Source organism: Aedes albopictus, chromosome 2 (assembly GCF_035046485.1).
Source record: "Aedes albopictus strain Foshan chromosome 2, AalbF5, whole genome shotgun sequence".
NCBI classification, from domain to species: domain Eukaryota; kingdom Metazoa; phylum Arthropoda; class Insecta; order Diptera; family Culicidae; genus Aedes; species Aedes albopictus.
Window position 1 is genome coordinate 196,944,714 of NC_085137.1, and position 14,002 is coordinate 196,958,715.

Genomic DNA, 14,002 nt, shown 5'->3' on the forward strand with positions numbered 1-14,002 from the left:
TACAAACATCCTTGGAGTTGTATCAATCACATGTATTCATCTGGGTGTACTTTCGAACTTGCCCTAGTGCTAACATTCAGATTGTGTAGCCAACCAACCTGCTGGTCGCATTATCCCGTTGAATCGTATCAAATTACCACACATTCACCCTACGGCGGTTATACTTTCATTCTTGATCAAAGGTGCCAATTTGGTTAAATTGCTGTAATTGAAACGATCGGTCTCAAAACGATTTCCAACTTTGTGTCTAAGAGGTGGACAATTTTTCAATCTTATCACACTATTGCTGTTCGGGCCGGTGTCTGGAAAGTGAATTGGTGGGGTGTAAATTTGCCCAATATAAACCGTTCGTTCGGACATTCTCTTCCGCTGTGATAATCGAGTGACATACACACTTGCTCCTACTAACGAGTCAGGTTTTTTTTATTGCATTGAATGGTATCACCATCGATGCAATTGGAAATTGAGTGAGCAGCAGGTGTGAAGTGCACGTTTGTAGACCCGGTACTACCGGGTGGCGATTGGAAGGTTGTTTTTGTCTCTTCGTTATCATTGTTCTAACTTAATTTGATTGCACTGCTCTTGGTGATAGAAGAGACAACGTTATCGAATTTGCTAATAGATAGCGTGTCATATAGATTTGTGGCCACTGGGAGAAATCAGTAATGCCATACTCTTCAACCTCTTTTTAGTCCATCGTTGGTCAAGGACAAACGTATTGAAATCCCGCTTCAACAGTGCATCAGAACTTCAGACGCACAAATCTCAAGAAGCAAGCTACAAATAATAGTACATTTTATTATTCTGTTCTTGCTCACTTGCAATAAACTTAACCCTTATGTGGCCGGCGGGTACCCGGGTACCCAGCGCCCATTTGAAAAGCACGGTGTGGGAAAAATCAAACAATTTGTTGAACACATAACGGTTAAAATAAAAAGATCAGATGTGCTGATTTTGTTTACGAAGAGATTTGTGCGCTCGGAATCGTGAGTAGGTGCCAAAGTCAGCCATTGTGGCGGCCATTCTGGGATTCTAACAAGTCTGTCCTTAAGCATAAAAAATTACAGTAAAAACAATTAGTAAACTGAATTTTCAACACTTTGAACGATTCTTCTTCTTGGCGTAACGTCCTCATTAAGACAAAGCCTGCTTTTCAGATTAGTGTTCTATGTGCACTTCCATAGTTAATAACTGGGAGCTTTCTCTGCCAATGACCAATTACCATTTTGCATGTGTATCTTGCGGCCTGCTTGAGGATTCTACCCAAGGAAGTTAAGGAAATTTACATTACGAAAAGTTCCTGGTCTTACCTTGCCTTACCGGTTAGACCAGTGGTGCTCAGGCTGGAGGATGCCATGGGCCAAATTTGCAATTCGGGATCGACCTGCGGGCCGCATAAAACATCGATGCACAAAAACAACAAAAAGAACAATTCTAAAGCATATTTATTAAAACCGGACCTGTTCAGAATTTGTGTAAGGGTCAAACTTCATAATCTATTGCCCTTCGTGGAGTTCAATTTAGATTCATAAGTTTGGTTGAGAAAAACGTTTGAGCTTCAAATTGAAATTCAAACAAACAATTTAGAAGTTGCCCCTAGAATTGCCTTGAACCACTTCAAGAATTTGTCAAGCAACTTTTACAAGGATTTCTTTTGAATCGCTCCAAAAATGTTTGCTGGGTTTTCTCCTGAAATTTCTTGTGGAGTTGCTCCAGAAGGTTTTCGAGAAATTTCTTGAAGTTTCCTTTAGTTTTTCTAGAATTCTCTTGGAACACCTCCAAGAACTCCTCTTAGATTTGCCTTTGGAACTGCCCTGAAGTTACTTCAGGAATTCCTCAATAATCGTTTCCAAGAATTTCTCCTAGAATAGCTTCCGGATTTTTCCGAAAATTTTTCAGGAGTTTCTTGGAGATTTTAGTAAATTCTTTCCATAAGTCTCTTCTAAAGTTGATGAAATACTTCATCATTAAATTTCTTCAAAAATTAGATTTTTAACAATTGTTTCCGGAAGTTTCTTCAACATTATCTGCTAAAGTTGCTGCATAAGTTGCTTCAAATTTATTGTTCAAATTTTCCTCAGGCGTTCTAGGCATCTTTTGTGTCTTGATGCAGTTGGTCCTGGAATCTTGTTTGTTATTACTCCTGAAAATTCTCTTGTTGTTGCTCGCGGAATTTATTCTGAAGTTGTTTAAGAAATTTCTGTTAGAGTGGTACCAGAACATTTTTCTAGAAGATGCTCCTATAATTTCCATGCAGTATGGCCACAACTTTTTTTTTTTTTTTAATTTCTTTGTATTTGTGAATTTTAACTTATTGCTAATTCTTCACACATGGCCACAACTTTCTCATTGAGTTTCTTCAGGTTCATTTTCTCCAGGGTGATTTGAGTTTTCCCATATATTTTGCTTAGAGTTTTTCTCCAATAATGTTTCCTGGAGTTTCTCGAAAAATGTATCCAAAAGTTTCTCCAAAAGGGCACAGGAGATTTTTTTTCTTTAAGTTCGTTCAAGAGTTTCACTTGGACAATTAAAATTGGATTCGTAAGTTTCTAAAAATGCGTGAGTCTTATAATAGAAATTTAAACAAACAGTGAAAATTAAACAATATTGGCAACCAAGTTGAGAATTTTGTCAAAAACTTCGTGCTTTGTGTTTTTATGTTCTTCGGAAAGGCGAAATGTGAAATATTTGCTCAGCGTTGCATTGACTGCGCTTTAAAACTGCAACTAATTTTTAAATTCAAAATTACAATTTTAACAAACTTTCATTTGATTTGTACCACTTACAAATAACTATAAGCTGGCTTCGTGACCTAGCTGAAATGCCGAAATATTTCGGAGTTGCGATTTCGAATCTGCCAGAACGGATTTTTTTTTGTTTATTTATCATTTAATTTGAGTTCAACACTGTGAAAATTGATCAGCATTTTTTTTTGTTTGATTCCTTATCAAATTTAACGAGTTATTTCAAATAATCATTCAAAAATTTAGATTTGTCTTAAAGTACTCCGCGGGCCGCATCTTAAGGCTTGGAGGGCCGCATGCGGCCCGCGGGCCGCAGGATGAGCACCACTGGGTTAGACTAAGGCCTAGGTGGCCTCTGCTGTACATAGTATATAGCCGTCTCCATTCTATTCCGACCATGGTTGTGTGTCTCCAGTTCCGCCCTTTGCGAAGAGTCCGCAGATCATCCTCCACTTGATCGGCCCACCTAGCTCGCTGCGTACCACGCCCACGTCTTCTTGTACCGGTCGGATGACTCTCGAGAACTATTCTGTTCGGGTTGCTGTCCGACATCCTGATGACGTGACCCGCCCACCGTAGCCTTCCGATTTTCGCGGTTTGAAAGATGGTTGGTTCTCTCAGCAGCTGGTGCAGCACGTGGTTCATTCGCCTTCTCCAAGTCCCGTCTTCCATCTGCACTCCGCCGTAGATGGTACGCAGCACCTTCCATTCGAAAACTTCAAGGGCGCGTTGGTCCTCTGCACATAGAGTCCTTGCTTCGTGCCCATAGAGGACTACCGGTCTTATCAGCGTTATGTAGATGATTAACTTCGTGTGACGGCAAACTTTGTTCGATCGTAGAGTTTTGCGAAGTCCAAAGTAAGCTCGATTTCGGCGCTGTGCTTCCTCCATGGAGCGCTTTGCTATCATGTATTTAGTCTTCGACACATTTATGACTAATCCGATCCGCTTGGCTTCACTCTTTAGTTGGATGTACGTTTCCGCTATCGTCTCAAATTTACGTGCTATAATATCAATATCATCGGCGAAACCAAGCGGCTGAACGGACTTAAAGAAAATCGTTCCACTCGTGTTTATCTCCGCTCTCCTTTATTACAACCTCTAAGAGACGTTTAATTTTTCTCTGACTTTTTTGGTGTCCGTAAAATTCGATTCGGCGGATAATTGCGGAAATTACTGTCAAAGTGTAGTCCTTCCGGTGCGCCGATCCGGGCCCCAGTGGGAATGGATAGAGTGTGCTCGCGGGGAACGGGAAGTTTTGGGAGGTGGTGAAATTTTTGTCGTGCAAGTTCGCTGAACACCGCTGGACGCCATAAAGAAAAAAAAAGAGAAAGAAGAGGGCAAGGAAAAAAAATGGAAGTGCTGTAACCGGTTTCTACGGGAAATTGTGCGACGTTCTCGTAGCGGTTTTTAGTGACAAATGAATTGGAAATTTGAGTGTTTATATGTCCGCCACAGGAAAAACTGCAAGTTTTCGCCTAAAACGCCCAAGTGCCGGATTGTAGTTGTACGGAGGCATTTTGTACTATATCACCGGCTTCGCCTGGAAGGCTCCGCATAATTTGTAGTATGAAGTCAATGAGAGTATATTACAGTGTTGGACTAATAGCTGAATTGTTCGTGAAATTCTGATGGGTTTTGAGTTATTTGTGAATGCACGTGTTCCACCAAGAGAGCAGTTGTCAATATAGGAAGATAATTTGTGCATTCCTGCTCCCAAACGACCCCACCATGGCCCACCGGAGTCAATAAAGGAGGAACCTGAAGCACATCGTTGGACAACAAAACAATTTGGTGAGATCCTTCTGGTTTTGTTTACCTTGCGTTATTTTATGTTCAAATTTTACCATTTAATTCAACATTACACAATCGCATATACCTGGAGTTTTTACCATTTCAAGCTACATATATAACGCATTGCCTAATCATACTGAATTCCTGACCATTCCTGTACCAAGTTCCTATTTCCTTTCTATTTTCGAGAGCGTCGGTGAGTCGCTGGCATCTTGATAAATAGTTATCCCTTCCCTACTATCCCTTCCCATCCACATAACGTGTTTCTTATCGTTTCAGAGAGCGATCAATGGCGCTTAAGCCTAGGCTTGTTAGCCAGGACACATGGTCCAAATGCCTGTGCCCCATCCCGGAAGGAAAAAGGCCCTTGGAGTGACAAAATTTCTTAGCTATGTCACTCCCAGCGTTGGTGTTTATATATAATAAAACACTTTCACTCACTTCAACACATCTACATGATTTACTCAAATACACTTACACAATCTGAATCTTGTCGCATCACTCGCTTATAGTGATTCCCAATCACTCCATTCCAAATATCCAACTCCTTGACACCTATGGGAGTGTCGGTGAGTCGCTGACCTCTTGTAAAGTAGGTGTCATATCATCACATCCTTTCCTATCCTCGTAACGGAGAAGATGGGCGTGGCCGGCAATGAAAGTTCTCATATCTTTTCTACTTCAACCTTTGGTTGGATACCTATTCCTTCCCAAATAGCATTCCATAAGCAATTAGAATAGGAGTATTAAAGTTTTAACATGACAACTTTCAGTATGCAATCTACGAATTACTCCGTTACCACGCAACGCAACGCAACGCTCTCCTTTATTACACCCTCTAAAGCCACGGTTCCCAACCTTGGCTCTCGCGACCCCCCTGTCTGTCGTCACTGCGCTTTTCGTAAAACAATCGGAGCGTGCCTGCAAGCGGTTGGGGGTCGCGAAATGAAGGCTGGGAAGCTATGCTCTAAAGCAATGTTGAATAGCAAGCACGGAAGACTATTACCTTGTCGTCACCCTCTGCGAGATTCGAAGGGACTCGAGAGTGTCCCTGATACTCGAACTACGTATATCACTCGATCCATTGTCGCCTTGATCAATCTTATCAGTTTATCCGGGAATCGGATACTCATCTGCAGGCTTGTCCGCACTGAGCGCATGAAAATTCTGCTCTTTAGATTTACACCATCAAGCGCATCATAAAATAGAAATCTTTTCATCCTATCAGATAGAAGGATGTTGAAATATCCTAAATGTCATTTCGAACTGTCAAAACACCGCACCGCAGAGCCACACGGAGCGCGCAAAGAGATTTTCACCCGGGTGAAAACACTCCAGTGAATTTCACTTTGAACGGCCCGTGCGGCTCTGCGGTGCGGTTTTTTGACAGTTCGAAATGACATATAGGATATTTCAACATCCTTCTATCTGATAGGATGTAAAGATTTCTAATTTATAATGTGCTTGATGGTGTAAATCCAAAGAGCAGAATTTCCATGCGCTCAGTGCGGACAAGCCTGCTCATCTGCCATAGCTGGTCTCGATCGATTGTATCATACGCCGATTTAAAAACGATGAACAAGAGATGTGTAGGCACGTTGTATTTGCGGCATTTCTGCAACACGGATGGCAAACATTTGGTCCGTTATAGCGCGTTCACCCATGGATCTAGCCTGATATTGCACCACGAACTCTCTTGCAATCGGTGATAGACGGCGGCATAAATTTGAGAGAGTATCTTGTATCTTGTGACACACGATACCTTCCATCCATTCCTCCGGTAATACTTCCTCCTCCCAAATCTTGGTAGTGACCCAGTGTAGTGCTCTCACCAGTGCTTCTCCACCATATTTTAGTAACTCGCTTGGAAGTTGATCTGCTCCAGCGGCTTTTTTGTTTTTCAACCGGCTAACCTCCTCCTCAGTCTCTTGGAAGTTAGGGACTGGAAATCTTTCGTCCTGCGCTGGTCTAGATCTAGGAATTCTGTTACCACGCCACCTTCGGTGCTTACAACGTCGCCATTAAGGTGCTCATCGTAATGCTGCCACCACCTCTCGACCACCTCACGCTCGCACGTGAGAATATTCCCGTGATTATCTCGGCACATGTCGGCTTGTGGCACAAAGCCTCAGCGCGAGCAGTTCAGCTTCTCGTATAACTTTCGTATGTTCTTAGCGCGGTACAGCACTTCCATCGCTTCGCGATCTCGTTCTTCCTACTGGCGCTTCTTCCTCCGGAATGCTGAGTTCTGCCTGTTGCGCCTAACGTACCTCATTCGCTCTCGTATGGTGTTGCATCATTCTCGCTCTTGCTGCGTTCTTCTCGTTTTTCAACTGTTCATATTTGCCGTAGTACCAGTCGTTTCTGTGATTCGGAGTCGCGAAGCCTCCGAAGCGGAGTGCTGTAGCCGAGGTTCTACCTATGGAGGATCGGATGTCCCTCCAGCCATCTTCAAGTGTAGCTGCGCCACTGCGTTGATAGGTCCACTGCTAAGCTGCTGCGCGTAGTCTTGGGCCACTTCTACGTTACGCTTTTCCACACTTTCTGTCCAGTCCAACAAAATTCCTGCAACGCCACGATGTCGAAGTTGCGGGGATGTAGTTCGTCGTAGATTATACTGTCACATCCTGCGAAACCAAGTGGCTTGTAATTTCATTTTCCAAGTTTCCAGTCGTAGTCCTTATTTCGTCGCATGGGGCATTGTCGATTGTATCGAGTCGTAATTTCTCCTATGTTATTCGCAATGGGGATTTTTACGAGTGGCTTATAGGGCCTACGCCAACACTTCTGTCTCACCGGAGGGCCATCATCGTGCCAGTTCTGTTTAACGTCCTAACCAACACTGGGACGACCACGCTGATGGGGCTTCCGCCTTGGATCTAGCTGGGCGTGATGCAGCATTTCTTTCTCAGCCGCTAGATGCCAGAAGAGACGCTGTTTGAGCCGCACCTCCTTGGTGAACAGACTCTCGGGTCGTACTTCCTCAATCTAGCTGAAGACAGGACAACAGTGCCCAGGGTGCATTACCAGCTAAGCACGTTACTCTTAGCTGGCGGTCTATGTCATCGTTTGACCCGTGGAAGCATAAGGTATAAACTTGGGAGGACCAGAGCTATTTTAAACGCTCTCCTTATAGACTCACCGTTTTGCATCCCTGGACCGACCGGGAATCGCCTCTGCATGGTCGCGCTGAATACCAGCGCATTTACCGAGTCTCCTGCGAATACAATCTTTGCAGGGTTGCTGCCCATCGTATTCTTCGGGCTTTGGCAGCCTTCGAGAGAAATTCCTGGAGGAATCTCCGAAAAGATTTCTGGATGAATTCTGGAAGAAATTCCTGAAGGAATCCTGAAAAGGAGCTCCATGAGTAATAAAGCAATCTCTGGAAGAAATTCAAGGTCTCTTCAGGTATCTCATTCTTTTAGAAGTTCCTTATAAGACTCTAGTTCTTCTTTCTTCTTCCGATATTCCTTAAGCTCTTTCTGGAATTTCTCCAGAAGTTCTTCCTGAGACTCCTCCAAGAGTTGACATTACGACATTACGTCAAGTTGCTAGTTGAGCAAACGAGTGCACAATACAGTGATTAAACAGAGTAGATCCTTGAAATCGGCAGTCACTTTTAAGTGAGGCCTGATTTGGAACAATCTGCACGTTCTTATTGGATCCAACGACGAATTTTTCAGGAATTTGTTGATGATGAACCTGGGCGTGTTAGTAGAATACCTGTAAGTAAAAGAAGAGTTGCGGTTAGCTGAAGAGAAGAGGGTGCATCCTTTGACAGGTACGTATTTCGACCTCAATTATAAGGTCGTTTTCAGTGTCTCGTACTTGACTCGACTTTTGTGTAATCGAGCTATAAATTTCGCCGGGAATCACAATGGGTGACGTGTGATCACAAGATCTACACCAATTTATCGGGTCATCACCGAGGAATCACTAGAATCATCGTGCGTGAGTTGATATTTTTTTGTGAGCTATTTGAAGAATGCATTTGCAATGTTATGCATTTGCTAGTTGGGTCGTTGAAAAGGTAAGAAGTCGAATTACGAGACTCCCCTGCTGCAATTGTTGAATGGCATCTTTCAATACACTCAGGAGGGAGTTCTTTTGCTTTAGATATCCCAAATATAGAGATATGCGGAGGCGGCCATAATGAGCCACAATAGAGAATGCTCTGTTTTTCAAGACAGTTATTACCTTGCTTGTTTGGGTCTCCAGTGCACAAGACACAAATTTATTCAATGGCAGACATAGAAAGGCGGTGGCATGTTGTTTTCAAACAATTGCTACCAAGAAGATTATTTATTAGAATGTTTCAATATGATTAACACAACGACAAGACAAGAAAATACCAGAAGTTAATTTGGTATTTCCAGGATGCTTTTCTATACTGGCTGTGCAAGCACTAGAATAGAATAGAATAGAATAGATTAACACAACGATAACTTATTTTTCTAACGTTTATATTTATTTGTTATTTCTCCCACAGCCCCTCGTTGTAAAGCCGGATCAGCTGATCAAACGACGAGGTAAACTAGGACTGATTGCCGTCAACAAGAACTTCACCCAGGTTAAACAATGGGTCGACGAACGCATGGGCAAAGACCAGAAGGTGGGCAACGCCACCGGCAAACTGCGAAACTTCATCATCGAACCGTTTGTCCCACATAAAGATGTAAGTCACTGCGGATTCACGGTCTTAGATTCGTTCAAATCTCAAGAATTTTATCCATTTTAGAATGAAGAAGCCTACGTCTGTATCTACTCTCACCGAACGGCAGACACCATTCTGTTCTACCACCAGGGAGGTGTCGACATTGGAGATGTAGACTCGAAAGCACTGAAACTAGATGTACCTGTTGGACAAGATGTATCCCTGGAGAGCATCGAAAAAGTGCTACTCACTGAAGTAGCAGCCGCTAAAAAGAAGTATGTCATTTTGCTTGCAGTTTCTTTTGGATAGAAGTCTTCAAATCCGTTTTTGTTTTCTGTTTTTCAGGAGAGTCGCCAGTTTTATCTTTAATTTGTACAAACTTTATGTAGACCTGTACTTTACCTATCTGGAAATTAACCCCCTGGTCGTAACAGACAGCTCCATCTACATTCTCGATCTGGCAGCGAAGGTCGATGCCACGGCCGATTTCGTGTGCCGTCCCAAGTGGGGTGAGATCGACTACCCGCCGCCATTCGGGCGGGATGCCTACCCGGAGGAGGCCTACATTGCCGATCTGGACGCCAAGAGCGGTGCTTCGCTGAAGCTTACCATTCTGAACCGCAACGGTCGGATATGGACCATGGTGGCCGGCGGTGGCGCTAGTGTTATTTATTCCGATACCATTTGTGATTTGGGAGGTGCCTCCGAGCTGGCCAACTACGGCGAATACAGCGGGGCACCGTCCGAGCAGCAGACCTACGAGTATGCCAAGACCATTCTTAGCCTGATGACCAGCAGCCCGAAGCACCCGCAGGGCAAGGTCCTGATCACCGGTGGAGGCATTGCCAACTTCACCAACGTGGCGGCCACATTCAGCGGTATCATTACGGCGCTGCGGGAATTCCAGCAGAAACTCATCGAGCACAATGTTTCCATTTTCGTCCGACGTGCCGGTCCCAACTACCAGGAAGGTTTGAGGAAAATGCGCGAAATCGGAAGCACGTTGGGTAAGTTAATTCTTTCACGGTTACAGACAACTTGCATGTTTAGCTATTTCAATTTGAGCTGATCTATGCAAAGAGGTGCTAAACTTTTGATTACTTGCGTGCGTCCAGCAGTACAACAACTGATCTTTTTATCTTTTTTCCAGGAATCCCACTGTTCGTATTTGGTCCGGAAACCCACATGACTGCCATCTGTGGTATGGCTCTCGGAACTAAGGCCATCCCCAAGAGTTGCAACGTTCACTTTGCAACGGCCAACTTCCTGCTTCCCGGAGGACAACAGGCTGCCGATGCTGCCAAGAAGTCGTCCACTGCCAGCAGCGATGCCGTTAACGGTTAGTACTTTTTACGTTTTGAGACTTTCCGAAACTGATATCACACTAACAAAATACTGTTGCTAACACATACACACAAACACAACTAAACATCAACAACACATTGTGTCGTCGTCGATAACACTAAAGTCTTTCACCGTAAGAATTGTTTGGACAAATCATACCAATTTGAGTTATATCAGTTACAGGTACTGTAGCACGATTAGGGATAGCAAGATTGCTTACGAAAATTTTCTACGGTAGTTCTGGCAGTGAAGCAGGTATCATGTTACTTTAAATTGCACGATTTGTTGATTCTGAGTGGCACTATTCTGCTGGTGATATTTGTTTTAAACCAAACATGCACTGTTTGGGCATTGTATATACCTACATTTGTAACGATCAATTTTTCTTTGTCTGTGGTGGTGAGTGATAAAATGTTTCGTTATTTTGTACAAAGAGCCTGTACTTCCTGCCAGAATAACCTTTTGGTGATTGAAGCACATACCTGATCTAAATTTGCAGTTAATTCTATTTGATATAAGAGGTGATAATCAATTTTTCAAAAAAAAAAAAATGTGTTCTACAACGAGGAACTGTGTGAGAGAAAACAGATCACCAATTCAGTAGGGGGTCGTAGCAACAGCAACACATAACTTATTGGAGGATTTTTTCACTCGGCCATCAATAGGTGCTGAGCGCCCCTAGGTGCAGATCTGACCCGTACGGCATAATCCCACTTGGTATGATGTTCTGCAATCGTTGAGTGCTCTCCATCGATACACACTAGGTTTCACTGTGGTGCAGAACAGATTTCATGTTTGAGTTGAATATTCGGATTTTGTTGTGCCGCAATTTGACACTGTTAAGATATTGGAAGGTTATCGTGTCCTATTCATCTCGGATATGTTAACATCAAGTATCGATTGCTCGGTTCTGTGAACTATTAATACATTCAATTTATTCAGTATTATGTACATCATTTAAGATAAAACTGAACCAACAATATTTCTCCATAATACAAGGTTCGTTGCTGGCAATCTCGGTCACGACCAACGCTCTCCAGATCTCTTTCCACCTGATTTGTCCACTTTGCACGCTGCCCTCCACACTCTAAAAAGTCTTCACGTCCAATTGGCGTGAAAAATCACATAGACTTGCGTTTTCACTCTTTTGACTTCTTTCACATGCTTCATGTAAAACTCACCTGGGGTCACGTCAGATTGACATTAATTTCATGTAACAGTGATTTGATTATCAGGTATGCAAAAAATAATGAGTGATTTTGCATCGTGAGTGGCCAACATGGCGTCGATTTGTTTATCTTTGCCATTGTGACGTCGCAATTTACTTGCTTATTATAATAAATAGTTAAGTTTTAAGCTTTTAGGCGTGAAATTCATCATCCTTAGCTGGATTTTAGATGTCTCATAAGATATCTACTACGAATACATAGCGTATTTTCAGGAACAAACCTGGTCTGGACTGGAGTTGTGTCTGATAAAACTCTTCCAAGAGCTGAACCTATTTTGCCGTCAAAGTTTTGTTTCACAAATTTTATTATTTCCTGGCTCCGTCCCGTACTAACTATGTTGCATAAGAATCCCAAGCAACACACATGGTTACAAAACAGTGACAGCAGCTTATGTAAGGGTTGCATAGAAGTCACTGTGACTTTTTGCACAACCCTTACATACGCTGCCGTCACTGTTTTGTAACCATTTGTGTTGCTTGGGATTATATTTGTACATAAAATACAAAAAATGAGTTTTGGCTCCGCAAAGCGTTAAACGCGATTGAGCCCGAAATAAATGAACTAGTTAAAAAAAAAATTATTATTATACATATTTGGAATAAAAATGGATAAAATGAAAGTTAAATTATGTGCAGTGTTTGTTATTTCTCTTTTAAAGTATTAGAAATTGAATAAAAAAATTAGAACAAAGTTACATGAATTTCCGGTACCGTGCCATGCCCTAATACCGTGACCTTAAGAATGCTCTTCACTTCAAAGAGCCCTGTAAAAATCAATTATTCGTGTTTCTTGATTTTTCAAACGCTATATTATTGGTTATTCTGTATATTATGTATAATAAATATAATTAATAATATTCCAAATGTTTAAACCATTGTTAAAAACAAAATGGTAAAACATAGCATTGTGCCTAATACCGTGTATGTGACCCGCGTACATTGGTGGTCCTTTGAATCATCACTATATCAATCATACTAAGTTCATACTTAAAAGAATCTGTGCGTTAAACGTTGCCTAGAGGTTTGTACAATAGATTCATAAAGTAAAAAAGTATCAATAATATTTTCAGCTTGCAGTTTTAGCCGAAACACGGTATTTGGAACACAAAAGGAACCATGCCCTAATACCGTGTATTGGTACTTCGCACTCACATTTTGTGAATATTTTTAATTGCTTGTTTTTGTAAATATGTGCCAAATTTATTACGCCTAACTTAAGAAGGTTTAATATGCTAATGATTAAATTAGTTACTTAGTTAAAAAAATAATACACTTAGTAAAATATTTGAGTTTTTTGTCAAATACACGGTATTAGGAGGCACACGGTATTAGGGCATGGCACGGTAATCACATATCTCTCAGTTGTGAGTTCCCTTAACTTCGAATCATGTCATTCTTACATGAAAAGTATGGTGGACGAAAACCACATATGTTTTCAGGTAATAGGGACGTTCTTATTGTACCTTGCAAACATTAGTTCTGCAGGGTTGTTGTCCGGCATTCTCACAACATGCCCTGCCCATCCCATCCTTCCAGCTTTCGCCATCTTCCGGATGCTAGGTTTGCCGTAGAGTGCAGCGTGCTCTTGGTTCATCCTTAAGCTACACACACCGCTATCCTGCACACTGCCAAAGATGGTTCTAAGCATACGACGTTCAAACACTTCGAGTGTTTGCTTGTCCTCCTCGAGCATAACTCAAGTCTTGTGCCCGCAGAATCAGTGTCTTGTACTTGGTACATTATGTACGTGGGTGAATCTTTTTCCACTTCCACTAATAAGGCTGACACAAATTTCGATTTTCTCTTATGTCACAACCGGCCCTCAAATTTTTTTTTTAGATTTCGACATTTTGAGGGGAGACTCAAAAATGTTTTAAGAAATTAAAAAAAAAATTAGATTCGTCGAGAAAATTTCTTAGCAAATCCGATGAGATTGTTGGCGGTTTTGCCTAATTGTGTTTGGATGAGATTTGTTCCGGCCTAATGCACCTCCGTATTTCAAGGCTAACGTTGTAATCTGTTATTATTGAATATCCGTGATAGACGAAATTCTCCACCACCTCAAAAGTGTCTCCTCCGCCTATCGTAACACTGCTGCCTAGGCGTACCCTGTCGTTCGCGGTTCCTCCAGTCATCATGTACTTCGTTTTTTACGCGGTTATCATCAATCCGACCTTTGCTGCTTGAAACGTGTACAGTTGTGCCACCGTTTCAAATGTTCTAGTAGGGAAGTGGAAC

At 42.2% G+C, this 14,002-nt stretch overlaps 1 protein-coding gene across 4 annotated transcripts in view; it reads left to right on the forward strand.

Annotated features, from left to right (window-relative positions):
- Nucleotides 1–14,002, forward strand: part of LOC109425132 (ATP-citrate synthase) — a 68,339-nt gene that overhangs the window by 43,544 nt on the left and 10,793 nt on the right. For all 4 annotated transcript variants that reach the window (XM_019700358.3, XM_062850959.1, XM_019700357.3 and 1 more), the window contains 4 exons: nt 9,028–9,213; nt 9,277–9,467; nt 9,538–10,199; nt 10,343–10,531. In XM_019700358.3, coding sequence (XP_019555903.2) covers nt 9,028–9,213; nt 9,277–9,467; nt 9,538–10,199; nt 10,343–10,531 — 1,228 coding nt within the window. The remainder of the gene's footprint in view (nt 1–9,027; nt 9,214–9,276; nt 9,468–9,537; nt 10,200–10,342; nt 10,532–14,002) is intronic.